The sequence below is a fragment of the Neolamprologus brichardi genome, chromosome 11 (genome assembly GCF_056152115.1).
Source record: "Neolamprologus brichardi isolate AB-2024 chromosome 11, ASM5615211v1, whole genome shotgun sequence".
Classification (NCBI taxonomy): Eukaryota; Metazoa; Chordata; class Actinopteri; order Cichliformes; family Cichlidae; genus Neolamprologus; species Neolamprologus brichardi.
This window is the reverse complement of record NC_142114.1, coordinates 12,560,412-12,574,631: the sequence shown is the minus strand read 5'-3', so window position 1 is coordinate 12,574,631 and position 14,220 is coordinate 12,560,412. Positions and strand designations below refer to the sequence as shown.

Here is a 14,220-nt window from a genome sequence, read left to right as displayed (position 1 = left end):
TCCCTAAGTAAATTTAAGTTTTGAACAAGTAATTAAAATATTTAAAATATTGTATAATTTCTTGGTAATTTTGTCAAAAAAAAAAAAGAAATAATATTTCCCAAGTATCTTACATTTTGGGGCACAAGCAGTATTGTGGAGTATATAACTCCATATATACTCCACAATACTTATGGATAGCCTTCTATGCTATCAATAGTAACAAATATTACTGAATGTAATTAATGAACAAAAATGTCATATATATCAAATCATAATAAAAACAGAGATCAGATTTTTTGTAATTTTGTATATTTGACTAAACTTTATTATTAATCTTTCAAACTAGATCATTGGTCTGACCAAGAAAACATGAGTCATAGATTACAGACTTATAGAAATATAACAGATTAAAAAACAAACAAAAAAAAAAAAAAAACCCAACCCCAAAACAACATTTTTCTTGACTCAACAACATGGACTGTAGTTGGTCTTCCACACAATACACATTGTCATATATTGACTCATCTCAAGCAATCTGCAAAGAGAAACAAGATTAATTAACTCCCTTTTTATGCATGTACATTATGAATGAATCAATTAAGAAAGCATTGCTTATCCCTACATTGCCATAGACAGGATCATTTGCGTAAATGTCAGGAGAAGGGATATGCTCCCTGTTCTTTTTCCTGAAGAAAGAATGCAAAAAAAAAACCCAACATGTAATGTATTTACACATCTTTTAAAATCTTATTTTATCATGGTAGGATTTTGTTTGTTTGCAAACTGAGCTGAAGAATAATAAAACCTTTTTGTTCGGGCATTACAGAAGTTTGACAGGTCTCTCTGACTCTCTGGTGCTCTGAAAACTGTTGCTATATTTAGAGATTCTCCTGCATGCATGACTTACTTGTTTATCTGCAATGATTTTGTTCATGACAACTTACCATTTTTTAACAACTCCCACTCCACTTCCTATCAAAATAATCAGCAAAATCCCACCTGCTCCAGACGAGATAAAAATATTCTGCATGTTGTCTGTTGACAAAGAAACCATGTTAAGTATTTTTGTCATGTAAAAACAGAGAGATCAATCCATCCTAAGTCTTTCTTACCATTAACAGGTAAAGAGAGCAAAATGTTGTCATATCCCACCACGTTGATTGCCAGGCAGTGCACAAACCTGAAAGACCCAAAGTCTGTCTGCAGAGTCTCAATAGTAACAAAGCCATTTTTCTCTGCTTTGCTGCTTTGCAGGACTCTGTCACCAAGAACAAAATGTACCATGCTGGGAGGCTCGGACTCTACGATGCACTCACACTTTACCACGCCGTCCTCTGAAGAACACTTTGAGGAAGTCTTGATGTCAGGGCCATCTGTGAGGACATGAAATAAAAATGGAAGATAGCCATGCATTTATTATGTATGTTTGAATGAAAAAAAGTGTTTTGTAATTGAATTCATTCTAGTGTAACATAACATGCATAACACGCTGAGGTGCAGGATCTGATTATCTGATTACCCCTTCTTCACTGTTAGCAGTGCAGCACATACTGCAGTATGTGGGGTATGTGTAAGTTGTGTGCAGCCACGGGCCAGTTGCAGACACACTGCTGGCCCTTTGCTGGAGCTGAACAGTGTCAGCCTAATGTGTACCTTAATCAAGCCATGTAATAACAACATGTGCAGTAACAAAATAGTGCAAAAGCAACATGACGAATCTCTTTTCAGAAATTACTCAATGTGCTCTAGACAAAATGTCACATTCACCCAATCATACACTTTTTCAACTGAGTGCTTCCTAACTACATTCATACACATTCATGCTCTTGACATGAAGACCGGAGGAACCAGGGATTAAACCACTAACTTCTGATCATTAGGTGACCCGCTCTACCTCTGAGCTACAGCCACCCAGTGGTAAACATGAGTAAACCGTCACTAGGTTGTGGATAAAGTGTACACTCACAAACCTGTCAAACCTGCATTTGAAACGTTGGCTACCATAGCAGTATAGTATTGCAACATGGCATTTGGGTCTTCTAACTAAAATACGAAAATAGGAACATAAATAGTGCCATCATTAGCCAGACCTGGCCAACATCTGGCTGACATACACCCTGCTATGACACCAGTCAGTCAGAAGCGCCAGCTTGATGCCAGATCCGGACCAGACTTCTTTTCTATGAGCCTGGGCCACATACACCAAACCACAATTGTGCCACATAAACGGTGTCATCTACGCCAGGCCTGACCCATATCTGGACAACATACCACTTACCATACCAGAAGTCAGCCAGCAGTGCCGGCTTGACACCAGATCTGGGCTAGACCTGTCGGCTATGTTGGTTACTGCACCTATTTTATTTGTTTGCTTGTTTATATTGTTTAATTGCAAAAAATACTGTATCGCCAATTTTGAATGCTTAAAAAAATGAAACTATTTACAGTGGTTGATACACTGTTAATGTACAGTATACTTACATTTTACTTGAAGTATCTTAGATGTTTCTCGGAGCAGACCTCGATGGTATGTTATTTTGCATTTTAAAGGCTTGTTGGGATCAGAGCGGTTTGGGTGAAAGGTCAGAGTAGATGTTGAATTCCACTGGCCTTCATGAAGCTGCTGTGTTTGATTTTGCTGCTTTCCAGAGTGACTCCAGATGAAAGAAGGTGGATATGTAGGGCAGGAGTGAAACACGGAGCAGGATGCAGACACATTCTCACCCTCCTTTATCTCCTCCTGCACAGATAAATCAGGTTGACCTGTGTTAACAAAAAAGATTATGATCATAAACCCGAACTCCATCATGATGGTAAGTGTACTGTAATGGAAATACAAGTCCACTTAAACAGTATAGCTGCTGATGAGTTTTTTGTTTTCATTTTTGCCCATTATCTTCCATACAGAGACACTTAACATCTAAATCCAAATCACCCAGTTTGACAAAAAATTTGCTATGCAAGGTTTTACATTAAAGTAAGTCATAGCAATAAACAGGGTTAAATAATACTGATAAAAAAGTGCTCTTGCCATTAAATCAATTAGCAATTAAAAAAAATGCTTTATTAAATCTTAGCTTTGAAGGAATAATTCAGTAAATTGAGAAAAGGCTGAGAAAGAAAAATAAAGCAAAATGTTCTAGAGCATTGCACATTCACACTAAAATATTTATTCAGCACTTATCAATATAATAAAACATCACGGTAAAAACACTGGAAACAAAGAGATAGTTACAAGAACTAGAAAATGTGGTGTTATTGTTAATAGTACTTACTCACACTGACTAATTGTACTTACTCAATGAAATAGAGACTTTATCATTGACTGGTTGTGGCCTTTAATTTCAATCCGGAAATAAAAAGGCCATCCGTCACTTTGTTGAAGATTTTCAATCATCAGAGAACAATTCTTCTTGCTGAGATCTCCCAGTAGTTTTGTCCGATTCAGAAACGGATCCAAAATTTGAGATGCATTGGAATGACAGATGACTTGATCATTGTCATTGTACCAAATCCCTGTGAACTCGCTGACCTCATTTTGTGGACTAGGGAAGTCATAAGAACAGGGGATCACCACACATAATCCAAGGTGACCTTTTACTGAGGATGGCACCTTTACAGTCCAAGATGAAGCTTCCGTTGGAGAAACTGTAATACAATCCACAGTAAAATTTGATGAAGTTTGCTTCATCAAAGTACAGGAATAAGACAACCAGTGAAAGAAAGAGAGATTAAATGCATGGGAAAATACAGAAAAGATCATTTAATACTCACAAAATACTGGACAAAAAAGTAAAGCCATATGAAAAAAAAAACTGTTTAAGTTTACATCTTGTGAGAAATAAAGATTACAGATAAATTATCCATACCTTTAAAGCAAATGCACATTACGAACAAAGACAAAGACCACCGTAATGTCATCTTTTCTTGTCACTGTTACACACTCACATTTGTTGTTACTTTCATTTCCTTCAGAAGTGTGACTTGTGAGTCTCCAGTCTGCTTTTAATACCCAATACATACACTTTATCATGCACAAAACTTTTTTACCCTCATATACATATGGTTGGGACAGTTTTTTCTTATCTTTTTTTTAGAAGTACATTCACAGTTGTTGTTTTTGTTGACATGACAGCTTGATCAGCATGCCTTCCTTCTACTTTTGATTCCTTTTTGAGTCTCCTAAACACACCAGCTTTAAGGCCTTTTCTGATAGTTTAAGGTATTGTCTAGATATGCAATGTAGTCTCAATTCTTTGGTTGTAAACCTTTTTTAATTGCTTATGTCTAATTCTCTGAAGTGTTTCTGTAGGGTACAGTCCCAATCAAAAGTTCAAGACCACTTGAAAAATGACAAAAATCATATTTTGCAACCAGCTCAACTCAAAACATGTTTTATTTTAGACTCTTTAAAATAGCAACCCTTTGCTTTGATTACTGCTTTGCACACTATTGGCATTCTCCTTGTGAGGTTCATGAGGTAGTCATCTGAAATGGTTTTCCAACAGTCTTTTACCTCCACTCTGCGGTCCATTTCCTCCCAAATCATCTTGATTGGGTTTAGGTCAAGTGACTCTGGAGGCCAGGCCATCTGGCTCACCACTCCATCACTCTCCTTGGTCAAATAGCCCTTACACAGCCTGGAGGTGTATGTGGTGTCATTGTCCTGTTTAAAAAGAAATAATGGTCCAACTAAATGCAAACTGTATGAGATGTCATGTTGCTGCAGGATGCTGTGGTAGCCATGCTGGTTCAGTGTGCCATCAATTTTAAAAAAAATCCCCAGCAGTATCACCAGCAAAGCATCCCCACACGATCACACCTCCTCTTCAATGCTTCATGGTGGGAACCACGCATGTAGAGACCATTCCTTCACTTTTTCTGTGTCGCACAAAGACTCAGCGGATGGAACCAAAGATCTCAAATTTGGACTAATCAGACTAAAGCACAGATTTCCACTGGTCTAATGTGCATTCTTTGTGTTTCTTGGCTCGAAAATTGTCTTCTCCTTGTTGCTTTTCCTTAGTAGTGGCTTCTCAGCAGCTATTTGACCATAAAGGCCTGATTCACCCAGTCTCATCTGAACAGTTGATATAGACATGTGTCTGCTACTGAAACTCTGTGTGGCATTTATCTGGGCTCTAATCTGAGATGTTGTTAATTTGCAATTTCTGAGGCTGGTGACTTGGATGAATTTATCCTCAGCAGCAGAGGTGACTCTTGGTCTTCCTTCCTTTCTTCATGTGAGCCAGTTTCATTGTAGCACTTGATGGTTTTTGCGACTGCTCTTGTGGACACTTTCAAAGTTTTAGCAATTTTCCAGACTGATTGACCTTCAGTTCTTAAAGTAATAATGGACTGTCATTTCTCTTTACTTAGCTAATTAGTTCTTGCCATAATATGAATTCTAACAGTTGTTGAAATGGACTGTCAGCTGTGTACCAACCTAACTTCTGCACAATACAACTGACGGTCCCAAACCCATTAAGAAGGCAAGAAATTCCACAAATGAACCCAGACAAGGCACACCTGTGAGGTGAAAACCATTTCAGGTGACTACATCATGAAGCTGATCAAAATAATTTTGATGTCTTCAGTATGTATCTACAATGTAGAAAGTAGCAAAAACAAAGAAGAATCATGAACAGCGAGATACACTTGACAGCACTTCACAGCCCTAAAGTGACCCTGACAACAGTGCAGCAACCCACTTCACTCTTAGTGTTAATGCTTTACTAATTTTAGATGAGCTCAAATAAAACATGATGTGAGAGACTGAGTGGTAAACATAATTAAAAAAGCAGAACAAATTGATTTGAACAAATTCATATGAACATGTGAATTTTAGCTGATGTGCAAAATCTTTGCAACAAAAAGACACTAAAGATGATGTTAATTACATTTTTTGTTTGGTTTTACTGGTTAATGTTTGCTGTTTTTAGTGCATGCTATGTGGACTGAGGATTAAACCTTTAAGAGACAGCTGCTGTAGAAAACAATCACAATCCCCACAGGCTGCGATTGGCAGATATGATGAGATGAGATAGCCTTTATTTGTCAGTTGCAGGTCTTTTGCCCACAACCAAGATGACAGACCTTGCCGACCGTACATACGTACATACAATACACAAACATCACATTGGGGAGACAGGTCAGGCTAGGTAGTGAGGAAAAAAACATCGAAATGTGTAACACAAAAGGATAATGCAGGAATGCACAGATATTAACACACCATAGCACAATAAACACAGACAAGCAACATGGGAAAGTATTCCAGTGTGTACATCTGATTTGGGACCACTGCAATCTTCAACTGCGCCTCCAGTTGAACCAATGTCCACATCAGAGGGGAGGTAAGCTTTGGAGGTGGCGTTGGATCCGGGGTAGGGAGGGTGATGCGTCAGTGAGTGCTTATCAGTATCAGTATATGTATGTGTGCATGTCCATAGTTCAGCTGAGACAGTGTCCTTCGCCCTGCCAGGCTAAGTACAGTCTTCCAGCCAACCCAGGTGGCCTTGCATGGAATGGGAAGGAACAGACTCAACACAGTCGTTATCAGGGAGTTTTTGAACAGCCGGTTCCGCTTTCTTAATTCTCCGATAAGCCAGGGCCAAGCCAGCGCCGATCAGCAAGAACTCTGTTATCATGGTTCCGAATAGGTAAATATCTTCAGCGTCCTCGATCGACAGTCCCGCCAGGCACACGACCCTCCATTCCTGCCACCCGTCCATCGTGTATGCAGCAGGGAAAGTCCCTCCAGGGCACTCGGGCTCTCCCGAGCCCAGACTTCTCGTTGAGAAAAGGGTGTCAATAGCATTCAGAGACCAGTTGGTCAAATCCATAATTCTTTTTAGGTTTTAGAAACAGACTGTGAGAGTGTCATGATCCTGGGCCATGTTGGCCCAGCATTCTTAGTTTTCATGTATTCTTGTATTTTGTTCTTTATTTGGGCCATGGTTCCTGGGTTGCTCTGTTAAGTTGTTCCTTATTTGATTTCCCCTTGTGACTTTTACCCCCTGTGTGCCCCTCTGTGTATCTGTGAGCCCTCGTCTCCCCTTGTGTTGCATTCAATGTTTTCCCCAGCCCGTTATGTCTGTGCTCTCTCTCTCTCCTCCTGTCTGAACCTTTATTTTGACAGTCTCTCGTCAGTATGCGTCATGTTGTGTTCACTCCTGCCCTGTCTCGTTATGATTATCTGTGTCAGCTGTGTTCCCCGTGTGCTCCCACTTCCCTCGTTAACCCTCTGTGTATTTAGGTCCGCGTCTCCCTCAGTTCTGTGTCGTGTTCTCCCTCATGCTGTGTGTGAGTCTGTGCTTTTGAGTTCAAGTTCTGTCCCCGTGAGTTTGGGTCCAATTCCTGCCTGCCACACAACCGAAACATGACAGAAGAACGCGACCAAGACATGGACTCAGCAGCTCACAATCCCTCCGCCGAGCTCCGGGCAGATTTAATTTACATGATGGAATATCATTGCCAAGAGTGGGTAGCGTTGCCAGCTCCTGAATACCAGGAGTTGTTAGCCACTCGCTTACAGCAGATGGTTTCCGGACTCCCCTGGCTATTCGGCTTGCTACACCCCCTCATTCACGACTTTCTTGTCTCCACCGTACGTATCCGCCCGGAGCTGCCTCTCCAGTATGAAGAGTCGGAGGACGTTCGGCCTGGTCCGCTGGAGGATTCGTGGCCCGGCTTGTCTCTTCCCCCTTCTTGGCGAAAACGGCGTTCACGCTGCCGTCGCCCCAGTACAGCTGAGCTGGCTGCACCCGTGGGAGAGAGTGACTGTACGTCACACACTCAGCCCAAGTTTTCTGATCCCTGTATGTAAAACTGTCATGGCTGGGTCTGTGACCCAGCATTTTAAGTTCATTATATATTGTGTATTTCTGTTTTTAGTATGGGGATATGTTAAGTTCTTGTTTTTGCATTATTAGTTAGAACTTGAGTCCTTGTGTTTTGTTATTTATTGTTTGGTTAAGCTCATCCACCTCTCTTGAACCCCTAAGTTATTCAGCCTTAGTTTTGTTTATTGGATCTCATTTCCCCTTCCCCTGGATCTTAGTCTCATTTGCCCTTTGTGTTCCACATCTCATGTTGTCAAGCCCATGTTGTTTGGTCTGTCTCATCATGTTACCTGTTTTATTTTGAAAGATTCCTCTGTTCTTTGTTCATTGCATTTAGTTTCACTTCCCCTGTCCTGTCATTAGGTTATGTGTGGCAGCTGTGTCCTCATGTGTCTCCACTTCCTCTGCTCACCTCATGTGTTTATTTAGTCCTCAGTCTTGCTGTGTTCAGTGTCGCGTCGTCTGTGTTATCTCCCCTACCCCTTGTCACAGTTTCCTAGCCATAGTAAGTCATAGTTTGTATGCCGTTTAGTCATAGTCTAAATCTCAGTCATAGTTTCCCAGTCTATGTTCAGGTTTTCCCTCAGTTACTTTGTTGTTTTTAATTTTTTCCCGTGAGTTTTTGGCCCTAAATAAAGGCTCACTTTTTGTTAAGTCAAGTTTTGTGTCCTCGCCTCTGTCTGCTCTTGGGTCCCCTACTCACTCCACACGGTCTGACCCGGCAGTCCGTGACAGTAAAACCATTTTTGTAGGTGATAAATTGGACAGAAATCAATCTCAAAATCACCTCAGTCTAAATACCAAACAACTTCATGTTGACTGTTGGGAAAATGTAGATGAGTCATGATTACTGTGAATCCTGTGACTGTGGCAGAAGCTGTTTTTTTTTTTTTTTTTTTTTTTTTTTTTTTTTTTAAAAAAAAAAAAAAAAAAAATTATATTCTATTTAATTTTATATGTAACAACTTCACATTTGGTGCTGAAACTAAATCATGTTACATATCACAGTGCAAAAATACTGACAATTTTTCTGTTCAGGTTTGGTTCTATACTCTTTCTTTATGATACAATGATTTTCTTGAATCATCAAATGTACTGATAACGTTACACTTACACACTTACTTTTACTTTAAAGGTCTTGGATGTTTCTGGATGCTTTCCTCCGTGGTATGTAACTCTGCATTGTAAAGGTCGGTTGTGATCAGTGTGGTTTGAGTGAAAGGTCAAAGTAGATGTTGCTTTACACTGGCCATTTTGAAGCTTCTGTGGTTGAAGGTGTTGCTCTCCAGAGTGACTCCAGTGGAAATCAGGCAGATATGTGAGGCAGGAGTGAAACACAGAGCAAGATACAGACATATTTTCATCCTCATTTACCTCCTCTTGCACAAAGAAATCAGTGGGATTTGGATCATCTGTGTTAACAAGATCATGAAAAATGCAACATGTTAGTTAGCACACTGGGTAACTGACGCAATGTTTTATCAAGATTACAATTATGACCTTGCCCATTTCATGTTTAAGAACTTTGTTAACAAAATATAAAAACATTTTGATATTCACACAAAGATACTACTGAGGTCACACACAATACAGAAGTATCACCTACAAACATTCCAAGGAAATATGTGGGAAAAGTAATAAGAAAAGTATTGCATACTTTGTTTGAGTTGCTGTCCACAGAAAAAAACTATATAAATAAATAGATAAATAATGTTGGTTAAAAATATAACAGGAAAAGAGTCTGGGCTTTATTTCTGGTGCTTTTTTCCCCATGTTTGTACATGTCTCCTTATTAAATTGCATTTTTCCAGAATTTTGGTTTTCAGTTTAACTTAAGGCTGAAGAAAACTTAAATTTTGTGGCAATGGCATATATCCCCTAATATATATATATATATATATATATATATATATATAATTTTTTTTTTAAACAACCAAAATTAATAGCACAAATGAAAGACAAGTAAACACATCTGAAACCCAGTGAATATGTATTAACTGACAACCAGTCTTTCCAGGCTATAGTTTGTCACTCTGGAATTTCTGAAAGAAAACCTGTGACGCAAGCCATAGAAACCAAGACTGCTCAAAAATATTGACATAAAAGTGCTTTTATGGGTTGATTTGCTGATTTGCACAAATGTTTTATTAAGTTTTAGATTTGAATGAGACAGTTACCATCATTAAAAAAAATTGCTCATCAAATTACTGCCCAATTTTCCAGAACACCGCACCCTGACTTCACACTGTTCACTTATCTGTTACTGGTGGAAATAAATCCGGTCAGACCCGAGACAGGAAAACTACAACTGATCAGAAATGCAGAATTCTAAACCTCAAATATCAACACTGGAAATAAAGAAAGGATTATGAGAAATACAAATACAAAGTGTAAGTTTACTTTTATTTGTTCCCTCCAATTTGTTGACTTTACTTACCCATCACTGAAATGGAGACTTTGTTATTTCTGTAAGAAGCTCTGTCATAACCTTCAATTTCAATCCTGAAATAAAAAGGTCCTCTGTCATCTTGTTGAAGCTTTTCAATCATCAGAGAGCAGTTCTTGCTGGCATCTCCAAGAAGTTTTGTTTGACTCTGATACTGCTTGACAATTTTCGACTCAGTTGGATGATAGATGACTCGATCCCCCTCAGTGGTCAACCAAATCCCTGTGAAGCTTTTGGCCTTCCCTTGTGGATCTGGGTAATTATAAGAGCAGGGGATCACCACACATGAGCCAAGGAGACCTTTTACTTCGCTTGGCACATCAGCGGTCCAAGATAATTCCGCTATTTGAGTCACTGTCATAAATTGAACAACAAAATGTGTCAAAATTAAACATAAAAGTAGCACAGAAGAAAAGTATAAATGCATAAAACAAAGTATGAAACCCTCTGAAAATTAGACATTTTACTGGAGAAAAATAGCACATCATAAAACAAATAACTGTCTACTATACAACTGTAAGAGTGCTCACTTCTAGAGCATATTAAAAATAAATATTACAATTAACTGTGTACATTTTACAGAATATACCATACATTTGAAGTAAATGCACAAAAACAAAAGCCACTCTAAAGCGTCCATCTCTTCTTCTGACTGCCAGATCTAAAAAAATAAAATAAAATAGTGATACATAAGTGTGGGTGCTTTTGTTTCCTGTGAAATGAGTTGCGTACTTTCTATTCTGCATATATTTGACACATTCAGTCTCCGCTTACCCACTAATGAGTCACAGCATATGGCTCTCTCATTCGAGCCTGGTTCTGCTAGAGCTTCTTACCTGTTAAACAGGATTTTTTTCCTAGCCACCATTATAAGATAAGATAAGATAAGATAAGATAAAACTTTATTAATCCCTCGGGTGGGTTTCTCTGGGAAATTTGGTTTCCAAAAAAGCACAGCACCGACAGAAGTTACAGAGTTACAGAATATTATATATATATATATATACAGATATATAAATACAAAGACATATATAGATAAAATATACAAAGGGGATAAATAGAATAAATAGGAATAAAAATAAAAATAAAAATACAAGTGAATTGCACATTTCAAGTATGGAGTCTATTGCACCGTTGACTATTAACAAAAAGTATTGCACAAAAGGTAATTGCACAGTGAAGTGAAGAGGCACTACAGCTTAGATGTTCCCCCCTCCTTTGTCCTCCTGTTTCCCCTCCCTCTCCACTCCAGAGAGGAGTGTTATGAAGTGTTTTGAGTTGTTGAATTGTTGGGGTTATTTCTCTGATACTGTAAAATGCCAAGTTGTGGCTTAGTTAGTAAACAAGTAAATAAAAAATGGACCCTTAGGCCCCCTCCTCGATTCAAAGATGGTCTTTCTCTTTTCACATAAGTGGCCTCCTTGACTCCGTGCTCAAACCAGCGTTCCTCCCTGCCCAGGATGTGGACATCCTCATCATTGAAAGAGTGTCCACTGGCCTGTAGGTGTGAATAGATTCCAGAGTCCTGGCCTGACGACGTAGCTCTTCTGTGTTGTGCCATCCGCTTTGCCAGAGGCTGTTTGGTTTGCCAGATGTATAAATCGGGGAGTCACTTGGATGAGTGATGAAACGTTTCTCCCACTGAAAATGTTACATCCAGATGAACAGAATCAACTTTTGGAGATTTACTTACCTGGATGATTGAGCATGCATCAAGAAATTGATAGTTTTGTTAATCATTTGTGTGATATTGTTTTGTCAAAAGGAATCAATCAAGCAATATTAGGTTGATGTTGTTGTGTCTTATGAAGGATCATGACAGTACCTTAACCTTCATGTTGTGTTCCAGTCAAATTGGAGAACTTTAAAAGTTTTATCACTGAAAAACATTGTTAATTTGATCAGATTAACATGAGATTCCATGACTTTGTACACAAAGAGGATTTCAACACAAGATAAATTGTATCAATTTCATTCAACATTTGGTGTTCCCAAGTTCAAAAATGACTGATAATTAGAAATTAATGGTAGAGACAGAAATTAGTGTAAACAACTGAGTTTTGGTAAATCTTCATTTGTCAGATGGACATATGCACACACATATAGACACCATGGATTAGAGGAGATTAGAGGAGAAAGTGTTAGAAGTTGAAGACAGCACAAAATATGATCCAGATCAAGAAATGCCAGAAGAGGATGACTGTACTGAGGCTGATGCCACATTTAAGTCAAAAAATAGGAACTTCTGCCCACCTGAAAATCAAGTTAGGCCTTTGGCTGAAAGTGTCTTAATGATGACCAGAGGACCTACACAATGTGCCATATCCTTGATGACATCTGATCCTTTTCTGAACTATTCATGACCGAGTCCATCAAAACCATAGTGACCAACCTTGAGGGGAAACAGCCTTACAAAGACAATTGCCAAGCTTTAGCCCAGAAAGACAGAACAATTTTTCAAACCATTGTGTCGCTCGGCAAATTTTACATGTTGTTGCGGGTGATTCACTTTGAGTGTTTAACTGCTTCTTACAGGAACATAAACATTTTCATATATATATATATATGTGTGTGTGTGTGTGTGTGTGTGTGTGTGTGTAAAAGAACAAAACACCCATTCACCCATATTTTAAATCAACAATCAATCATTTCCTCTTCATAAGAAAACCACCCCTGATGGGGTTATGGTTAATATGAATGACCCTTTACATATTTAATCTAGCACTACAAGGCCTGTTTGTGGTTTTGATGAGTTGAGTTTCCTCTTGCTAATCTGTTGTAAATTCAGTCATTTGTGGACCCCACTTTTTCAAAAAAACAAATGCTGAGTTTAGTAAATCAACTTGTTCTTACTGTATATAGCTTTTCTACTCAACCACTTTAAAGTCTGACTCTTAATAATAATATAAATACATCTTATTTGACCTACTATTGTAATCTGACGTTGTAAAAACCCCAAAACACATGAGAGCATCGACTCTGTTTGCTTTGCTTATAAACATTTCTCACTTCTGAGTAAAAGGACAAATTGAATAATGCCTGATTAAATTAAGTATTCAAAAAGTATACTTAACTAAAAGCACAGAAGAATTATGTACTTTTACTTAAGTACATAACCTTATGACCTTACCTTATGACCGACATTAAAGTATAGAAGTATAGGTCTATTTAACACCACATACGATTTACACAAGACAATTTTATGTCTTATATGAATGTTATATATTTTAACTGTCATAAACAGGATGTGTTAACATGTTGTATTGTTAACATGTTTTAATGCTTTGCATCGTGATCTATTTTATCTCAACAAGCTCATAAAAACAGTCAGGGATCACTGTCAGCCTATCTTAGTTTATAGTACCACTATTCATTTTAAAGGTCAGTTTTTAAAACCTTACAATGTAACTACAGCCCAGCCCATGCAGCAGTATATTAATGACTAACCTCATGTTGTGGATGGATTATCTCAGTTGTTCTCCTGACTGAAGTTTGGCCTGTTTACATCATCCTGAATTGCGATTGCATTTGTCCCTAACCATCGGGAACCCTCACATTAACTTTTATCGAGTGGAAAAACTTACTGTTCATCCTCCAGCTTCAGTGTACTAATGTGTTTATATTATGCTAACTATAGCTGTGTAACTAGCCACCACATAGCACATCATTATATACCAGCTAGCCCAACTTCAGTAACCCTACAAATGTCACTGCTGTTTAGTTTCCTGTCTTCATTTATGTTGGAAGTGATAGCAGAGCTGTACGTTTTAATTTTTCAGAAATCCCTCAATCAGAACATGGTATATTATTTAATCTTAAATTTTTTTTGAGGCTTCCTGCGTACCACTAGAGGGAGCCCACATACCACCAGTGGTATGCATCCCACAGAGAGCCACTTTTCTAGAGCACAATGTGTTGCTGGTGCTCACTAGTGTAACCAGTGCTAGAAAC

At 38.4% G+C, this 14,220-nt stretch overlaps 1 protein-coding gene and 1 pseudogene across 1 annotated transcript; both read right to left on the bottom strand.

Moving 5' to 3' along the window:
• Positions 1-508: 508 nt before the first annotated feature.
• LOC148100506 (myelin-associated glycoprotein-like) lies at positions 509-3,673 on the bottom strand (annotated as a pseudogene).
• Positions 3,674-7,562: 3,889 nt separating this feature from the next.
• On the bottom strand, positions 7,563-10,909 carry LOC102790831 (myeloid cell surface antigen CD33-like). The gene is made up of 4 exons (XM_087847916.1): positions 10,864-10,909; positions 10,261-10,623; positions 8,946-9,235; positions 7,563-7,739 (listed from the first exon to the last, which is right to left on the bottom strand). Exons 1-4 carry the CDS (start codon positions 10,907-10,909, stop codon positions 7,563-7,565), a joined length of 876 nt encoding a protein of 291 aa, XP_087704042.1.
• Between the last annotated feature and the right edge of the window lie 3,311 nt (positions 10,910-14,220).